A 9,331-nucleotide genomic window follows, 5' to 3' on the forward strand; every position below is an offset into this window, starting at 1 on the left:
CAATTCTGGTCGCCGCATCTCAAAAAAGATATAGTGGAATTAGAAAAGGTGCAGAGAAGGGAGACAAAAATGATAAAGGGGATGGGACGACTTCCCTATGAGGAAAGGCTAAAGCGGCTAGGGCTCTTCAGCTTGGAGAAAAGGCGGCTGAGGGGAGGTATGCTAGAGGTCTATAAAATAATGAGTGGAGTTGGAACGGGTAGATGTGAAGCGTCTGTTCACGCTTTCCAAAAATACTAGGGGATATGCGATGAAGCTACAATGTAGTAAATTTAAAACAAATTGGAAAACATTTTTCTTCACTCAACGTGTAATTAAACTCTGGAATTCGTTGCCAGAGAACGTGGTAAATGTGGTTAGCTTAGCGGAGTTTAAAAAGGTTTGGACGGCTTCAAGTCCATAGACCGTTATTAAATGGACTTGGGGAAAATCCACTATTTCTGGGATAAGCAGTATAAAATGTTTTGTACATTTTTGGGATCTTGCCGGGTATTTGTGACCTGGATTGGCCACTGTTGGAAACTGGATGCTGGGCTCGATGGACCTTTGGTCCTTCCCCGTATGGCAATACTTATGTATTTAGGCTTGTTACAGATGGATCAACAATAAAGAACTACAACGCAGATGCAGCAACTAATAGGTTTGCTTGCTTTGTTTTGATTGAATGGCAATGACGCCTGCAAGGGGGAGTGGAAATAGAGATTAACCAAATAGGTTTCCTTGCTTACAGTGGACTAAATAGGCTCATACAGTGGACTAGATAGGCTCACTTCCACTCCTGTCTATTAAACTTCCTTGCAGCAGCTCATAGGTTTGCTTGCTGAGATTTGAGCGTATGTCAATGACGCCACACGGGGTAGTGGAAACAGAGATTAACCAAATTGGCTCCTTGCTTACAGTGGACTAGATAGGCTCACTTCCAGTCTATTGAACCTCTTTGTTTAACTTTCTAAAAGATTTGTACAGCGCTGGGTTATGGCTGGTGATCACTGCATACTGTAAGCAGTAGAAGCCGTGAAAACAAAGGTTGCCAGATGGGAAAACTTTTCCCAACCCAAAATCAGCCTAAAACCCTCCCAAAAAACGCCCAAAATCAAACCCCGCTTCCCGCGCCACAAACCCCGCCTCCCGCGTCACCCCTGACGTCGTTAACCCCCGTCCCTGATGTCGACACGCCCCTGAAAAGCTTCTATTGGACCAAATTGGACCAATAGAAGCCCAGGGAAAGCTTCTATTGGACCAAATTGGACCAATAGAAGCCCCGGAAAAAAAAGCACACAGTGGCCACAGAGAAGAGCCCAAACCCGCACCCCCGCAGCCGCCAAAATTTTGCCGCAACTGCTGGAAGAGAAGCCGTCCAGTGTTGCGGGAAGACCGCAACCCTGGCAACTCCGAGAAGCACTCCTTCCTTCCGTCATTAAACCTTATTTTAAGCTTGAGAACGCCCGATCCGCTAAATTACGCCCCCTGTGACGTAATGTTACAGACGCACGGAGGATCGCAACTTAAGGTGGACAAGATTAGTAAGGAAATAGGAGGATCCCGGGAGAATAATCCTCAGCGTTAACTACATCAGCTATCTTCTTTTAAAAACATTTGTTTTGGAGGATATATGTAAAATGTCCACATGTAAATGACTGGGCAAAGAAAAAAAATTAACTTTTAAAGGTTTTTATACCTTTTGCCCATAAACTAGACCTACTGCTGCACTCAACACGGACAAATAAGGAGAGAAGAGAAAGCAGGAAAAACTGAACAGAAATATTTTCCTGTTAGTGCTGGAACCCTGTGTACAAGAGGAGAGAGAATAATTTCTTACCTGATCAGAAACCAGGGCAGACATTTCCCTGCTATTTCCCCTCTGAATTCTGCAGCTGGAATAGATTCAAGCTGGAGATTTCCCTTTTCCTGGAAAGATAAATAAAACAGGAGGAGGTTGAAGTTTGAACTGATTCCAGGACTCTGATAAATTCCCTCTGCAGATCTGAGACGGGGTCAGGGGTCTTGTAGAGATTCCAGGACCCAGAGACAGAAAGTTTTTGTTTTTGTTCTGTCTTTTTTCTCTTTTTGCAGCTCTTGCAGCAACTAGACAAAGAAAGAACAGACACAGAGCAGTTCAGAGTCCTCCCCCTGGTGTGGTCAAGGAGATGGTGGCACGATGTGAAAAGGCTGAAGCCACTTCATCCAAGGAAGTTTTCATTCTCCCAAATGCAGCCACCGCCATCTTAGTACACCCAAAACAACATACTTGATAGGATGATAAGCTCTGCTTACTAACTTCAGGTCACATAATGGGTCATGCATGCTGCTTGGGTGATGTGTTTCTGGGATTTCCTACCTCCTTAAAGTGCATCTGTGTAGAACAAGGAGGTTAAATAAACAGGAGTGGAAGTGAGTCTATCTAGTCCACTGTAAGCAAGGAAGCCAATTAGGACAATTTAAGTTTCCCCTTCCCAGCGCAGCTGTCATCCCCATTCACTCAAAACAAAGCAAGCAAACCTAGGAGCTGCTGCTCCACATTGTCGTTTTTTAATTGTTGTTCCATCTGAAACCAGACTAAAGCTGTTTCAGCTGGATAGACAGTGCCTTAAAAGGTGGAGGACAAAAGATTTTTGTTTCTTACTGGACAGCTTTTTAATTTATTTGAAAGCTTCCCATCTGTAGATACATCATGAAATCACAATTGAATATCACTAAAACAGCTTTAAAAATTATTAATTATAGCTGGTAGAAACAGCAATTATTTTGCGCTCATTTTTCTACACTAAAAACTAAATAAATACACTGTATACAATACAGATGGCCAAATTTCAATGAGAATATCCTGTTTCCTGATGGGTTCATCTTAACTGTTGTAATCTACCCTGGGAAGCCTGGTGTTATAATGATGATGGAATATATTGAAATTAAATGGAAGTAGAATTAAACTCTTTTCATTGGGGCACATGGAATCACATCTTCCTCTGTTTTGTAGAACTTTACCTTTTAGATACACAAATAGATTATTCTGTTGTTTGAGCATGTTTCAGAGACAAGTGGTTTATAAGTCAAAATAATAAAAATATTTTCTGTCAAACAGATCTGTCATTTGTGAAAACATAACTAAATGGGCTATAAGCCCCTGGCCTAATGCAGCCTATTGGTTTTCTTATATTTTGTTCTTGTGATGCTCATACTGTGCTAAAACTGGAAATACACTGAGACAGAATAATAGAATTCAGTAACATCCAAAACTTATTGTTTTATCTGTTAATCACCTTTATTAAACACATAACATGTTTATTGATAGGCAGCTGGTAAAAGGGAAGTCTCGCTTTTCTACAGGAAATGACCAGGTGGCAAGTAAAGCACTTTACTTGAAGTGCGGCCATTTGGGGGGGGGAGTAAGCGCTCCAGTGTTAATCCAGCAGTAACCGGGCAGTACGTAGCACAGCCCGATTACCGCTGGGTACCCTCCAGCGCTACAAAAATAAATGTTTGTAGCGCCAGAAATTATGGTGCACTAGGGGTAGGATGTAAAGCCTGGCAGTATTTTGTTTTTTTTGTTACATTTGTACATTTCCCACTCATGGCAGGCTCAATGTGGCTTACATATTGTATACAGGTACTTATTTGTACCTGGAGCAATGGAGGGTTAAGTGACTTGCACAGAGTCACAAGGAGCTGCCTGTGCCTGAAGTGGGAATCAAACTCAGTTCCTCAGTTCTAACTTCTCCAGGACCAAAGTCCACCACCCTAACCACTAGGCCTTCCTTCCTCTATAGCACGTAGTATTTGCTTGGATGTAATTTGAAATTTTCATGAATACATTTTTTAACTTATGCTTATAAATTTAGGCCCCATTCATTCTTCTAGATGTATGAGCCTATTGCTGCTAAGGCTAAGCTCCTAATTTTTCCCCTGCTCTAAATTTGTCTCTGATCCTAACCACTTTTTATGTTTCAAAATTTAGGAGTTCAGTGAAATTATGGGAATAAATTTAGGAACTCAGCCCTGGTTAATTTTCAAAGAATTCAATTTATGAGTCTAACTCTCAAAATCAGGAGCATAAATTCTTTGAATATGAATATCAGCCTCACAGTTTTTCCCCTTTTTTATTTCCCTGTCCCTAAGTTTTGTCACAGTCACAGTGCTCTAAAATCAAGTATCATATGGTGTAACAATCAGTGCATTTTTTCTAATGAAAAAGGTGCCAATACTCAAATGCTAAGCCACCTTTCACGGGTGGGGTGATCACTGAGGGACCCGCCCCACAATAGCCAGGCCCTCTGCAACCAGCCACAGAATCTATGACAAGGCAGAATTGGTGTGTAGAGCCTAAGCTCTTTCATGAAAACTTGGGGACCATGGGTCAATTTTAGCAGACAATGGAAAAGGTGCCAGTAATTACATATAATTCTTAGTTAATCATGTTTTTATCTATTGTCAGTTTATTTTTATAACAGTTGGTTTGTTTCCTATCTTGTCAGTTCTCAGAGCAATAAAACTTGAGTACACATCTCAGCATGGTCCTCTTGAATGGTGAGCTCTCCAAAATCCACCAAAAACCTACTGTACTCAACTGTACACCACTACAATAGTCCTATATATAGGTACAGTAAGTTTTTGTTGGGTTTTGGAGGGTTCACACTTTCCTCCACAAGTTTACTAGTTAGAGTGGGATATGGGCCTGGGTCCCCCTCTCTACAGTCCATTGCACCAACCACTAGGCTATTCCAGGGACCTCCTTGCTGCTCTAATAGGACTAGCCATAATATCTCAAGCTATCAGTAGAAGCTGGTGTGTACTATTTTATGCACAGCTTTGGGGGATGGGACAGAGTCAGTGACCATTGGGGAATAAGGAGGGTTTATGCCTTTATTGCTTCAGTGGTCATTTAAGGCACCTTGTGGTCACTTAGTCTTGATTGAAACAGGTCTAGCTAAAAAGTCTTAATTTTGGCCATAGACATTTTCATTTTGTTCCAATATTGCAGAAAAATGTCTCTTTTGATGTTGCCCAGGTCCCATCCAAAACATGCCCCCAACATGCCCCCTTGAAATATGGATGAACTGTGGAGCAAAACTGAGGCGTCAGAATTGCAACTTGGACATTTTTGAGAGAAAAACGTCCTTCTACCACCTTAAATGACATTTTTGGATGTTTTTGTTTTGAAAATGAGCCTCTTACTGAATTTTTCTTTCAGCAATTTCTGCTCGATAGTTGTTCCTTCCTCCAGTCCTAGATATTTAAATATACCTTCCTGTTCAAGTTCCTTTGCCTTCCAGCCAACAGTCAAACAGGGTATCAAAATATGGGTAACGTAATTTCAATATAGTTGTAACATCAAATCTATTCAAATATCATCACAACTATGGCCAATTACACTCCTCCTGACTAGGCTGGACCCATTTATGCATTTAGCGTGATTTGTTGGGCAAGCGATGGGAGAAGGGAAAGTGGGCCATTTACTGAGACACAGATGTGTGTGGGGGTGGAGACGGTTATGGAAGCTTGCTTAAGGTCATGGCGAGGGAGGGGCATCTTGAGAATGGAACAAACCATGTATTTTTGCTGACCAATGTTAATGTCACGTCTAGGGCAAGATACTATACAAAACAGCTTAAACATTTACTGACTGTGAACTTTGTTAAAAGCTTTTAGTAGATAAGGATATGCATATAACATAGTAACATAGTAAATGATGGTAGATAAAGACCTGTACGGGTCCATCCAGTCTGCTCAACAAGATAAACTCATTTTACATGGTATGCGATACTTTATATGTATACCCCAGCTTGATTTCTCTTTGCCAATCTCAGGGTACAGACTGTAGAAGAGTTCTGAAGTTAATGTCGAAGCCCCTTCAAATTTACACTCCAGCCCATCCATATCTATTCAGTCACGATCAGGGCACAGACCGTAGAAGTCTGCCCAGCACTGGTTTTGATTCCCAGTTACTGGTGTTGCCAGCCAATCTCCACTAAGATTCCTTGGATCCATTCCTTCTAAACAGGATTCCTTTGTGTTTATCCCACGCATGTTTGAATTCTATTACCGTTTTCATCTCCACCACCTCCCGTGGGAGGGCATTCCATGTATCCACCTGACATTACTCCTGAGTCTGCCCCCCTTCAACCTCAATTTATGTCCCCTAGTTCTACTGCCTTCCCGTCTCCAGAAAAGGTTTGTTTGCAAATTAATACAGACGTTCAAATATTTGAAAGGTATCATCTCATCCCGTTTCTCCTTTCCTCCAAGTTATACTACTACTTATCATTTCTATATTTCTATAGTGCTGCTAGATGTACGCAGCATTGTACACTTGAACATGAAGAGACAGTCCCTGCTCAACACAGCTTACAATCTAATTAGGACAGACAAACAGGACAAATAAGAGATAAAGGAATTACTAAAGTGGGGATGATAAAATAAGGGTATTGAACAAGTGAGTAAGGGTTAGGAGTTAAAAGCAGCATCAAAAAGGTGGGCTTTAGCCAAGATTTGAAGACGGCCAGAGATGGAGCTTGACAGACTGGCTCAGGATATTTATTCCAGGCATATGGTGCAGCAAGATAAAAGGAATGGAGTCTGGAGTTAGCGGTGGAGGAGAAGGGTGCAGATAAGAGAGATTTACCCAGTGAACGGAGTTCCCGGGGAGGAGTGTAGGGAGAGATGAGAGTGGAGAGGTACTGAGGAGCTGCAGAGTGAATGCACTTATAAGTCAATAAGAGGAGTTTGAACTGTATGTGGAAATGGATAGGGAGCCAGTGAAGTGACTTGAGGATCTGGGGTTCCAGTATAACGCTTGGATCCAAGAAATAAAAGGTTGTCCAAATCCAAACCATTAGATTTAAATAAGCTGAATTGAATAATTTTGCATCTTAGTAGCTCATTTCATTTTTAATGCATTTACATTTCTTTATGGCAAAATCTGTGCATTAACTAAAGCCAAATGCACTAATGTTGCATTTATGCATCTTACATGATAACAGAGGTTTTTAACACATATTAATATTGTACATCTATAGAAATGATAAGTAGTAGTAGTAGTGTTAGAATTAAACCTGTTTAGTAAGTACACCTCTATTGGGGTAATTTTTTTACAGCTTTTCTGTGTGTAAGGACAATTGGGGGCAATTCTATAAAGTAGCACCTAGAGGTAGGCGCCTTTATACATGTTCAGGGCATCATGTCTCTCCTCGTACAGTTTGCAACGCAAATCCCATACCATTTTTGTAGCTTTTCTTTGCATCGCTTCCAGTCTTTGTACATCTTTAGCAAGATACGGTCCCCAAAACTGAACACAATACTCCAAGTGGGACCTCACCAACGACTTGTAGAGGGGCATCAAAACCTCCTTTCTTCTGCTGGTTATACCCCTCTCTATGCAGTCTAGCATCCTTCTGGCCCAACATAAAAACTGTACTGTGAAAAAAATCCAGAAGAAACAGAATTCAATGGAGAATGAGACATGTGTACCAGAAAATAGAGACATAAATGCACCCTGATAAAAAAGTGACTTAAATGCACCCTGATACAATGTGACATTCATTGTGGAGAAAATGTGTACATGTGAAGTAAAGTGAAGTGAATGTGAAGGTCTACTGACATACATTAAAGTGAAATGTGAAATATGTGGTTAATGTGTGATAATAAAAACTAAGTAACAGAATAAAAAACAGCAACATCCACATGGTGGTGAGACCTCAGAAAAGTAAATGGAAAATAGGGCTTACCAACAGGACAGCAGAAATAACATGAGCGGTTACTCAAAATGTATTACTGAGTGTATTGTCAGTCCGCTCTATTAAGAAAATAAATAAATAAAACTGTAACAATCCATGATTCTTTCAGTTTATCAAAATAAAAGAACCTGAAATAATATAAACACCAAGCATGATAATTATAAAGATACAGTGCTTGCAAGACATACAATCAGGGCTTTTTTGAGGGGGTACTTGGGGGTACTGAGTACCGGTACCTTTTCCATTGTCTGCTAAAATTGACCCATGATCCCCAAGTTTTAATGAAAGAGCTCAGACTCTAAATACAAATTCTGCCTTGCCATAGATTCTGTGACTGGTTGCAGGGGGCCTGGCTATTGTGGGGTGGATCCCTCAGTGATCACCCCACCCCTGAAAGGGTGGACTGACACTTGAGTACCGGCACCTTTTTTGCTAGAAAAAATGTGCTGCATACAATACTACTATTCATACTATATCATGGTCTGGTGTCTAAAATGTCGGGAGAGAGCTGTCTTAACAATCACCGTGGTTTGTGATAAAGAAGCAGCACATTGCATGGGACACGGTGCAAACAACATACTGAAAGACATCTGGCTGCAAAATTCTTGTGTGAAAACATCACCCTGACAAAACCATGTCCCTCCACCATGTTCAATCAATCACGGTATTAAACGGACTGACATCATTGCGCAAAAGCAAGGAATAAATCTCATAAAGGAGCTATAAATCATATAATATTGAAAAACAGCTAGTTGCCTTACCTGGGAACAGAGGAACACAGACTTTATACAGTACAAACTGCCATGGATACGCATCAAAACACCTAGATGCGCTTATGCGCGTTGAGGGGCCCTTTTAAAAAGGTTCGCTGAAAAATGGCCTGCGGTAGTGTAGACGCGTGTTTTGGGCATAACTAAAATCATTTTACAGTGCACCTGTAAAAATGTTTTAAAAAATTTTCCCAAAAATGGATGTGCGGCAAAATGAAAATTGCCATTCATCCATTTTGAGTCTGAGACCTTACCACCAGCCATTGACCTAATGGTAAAGTCTTACACAGTAACCAGGCGGTAATGACCTTTGCACGTCAAATGCCACTTGGCATGCATCCAATACGCGGGTCTGAAAATAAAGATTATTTTTCGGACGCACATATCGGATACTCACCAAAAATGAAATTACATAAGTACATAAGTAATGCCATACTGGGAAAGACCAAAGGTCCATCAAGCCCAGCATCTTGTTTCCAACAGTGGCCAATCCAGGCCACAAATACCCAGCAAGATCCCAAAAATGTACAAAACATTTTATACTACTTATCCCAGAAATAGTGGATTTTCCCCAAGACCATTTAATAACGGTCTATGGACTTTTCCTTTAGGAAGCCGTCAAAACCTTTTTAAAACTCCACTAAGCTAACCGCCTTTACCACATTCTCTGGCAATGAATTCCAGAGTTTAATTACACGTTCAGTGAAGAAACATTTTCTCCGATTTGTTTTAAATTTACTACATTGTAGCTTCATCGCATGCCCCCTAGTCCTAGTATTTTTCGAAAGCGTGAACAGACGCTTCACATCTACCTGTTCAACTTCACTCATTATT

At 40.9% G+C, this 9,331-nt stretch overlaps 1 protein-coding gene across 1 annotated transcript in view; it reads right to left on the minus strand.

Annotated features, from left to right (window-relative positions):
• LOC115464742 (zinc finger protein 398-like) overlaps positions 1–1,866 on the minus strand; it is a 33,365-nt gene extending 31,499 nt beyond the window's left edge. The window contains exon 1 of the mRNA XM_030195097.1: positions 1,820–1,866. Within this exon, the coding sequence (XP_030050957.1) occupies positions 1,820–1,843 (24 nt within the window). The 5' untranslated portion in view covers positions 1,844–1,866. The remainder of the gene's footprint in view (positions 1–1,819) is intronic.
• Between the last annotated feature and the right edge of the window lie 7,465 nt (positions 1,867–9,331).

The sequence above is a fragment of the Microcaecilia unicolor genome, chromosome 3, assembly GCF_901765095.1.
Source record: "Microcaecilia unicolor chromosome 3, aMicUni1.1, whole genome shotgun sequence".
Lineage (NCBI taxonomy): Eukaryota > Metazoa > Chordata > Amphibia > Gymnophiona > Siphonopidae > Microcaecilia > Microcaecilia unicolor.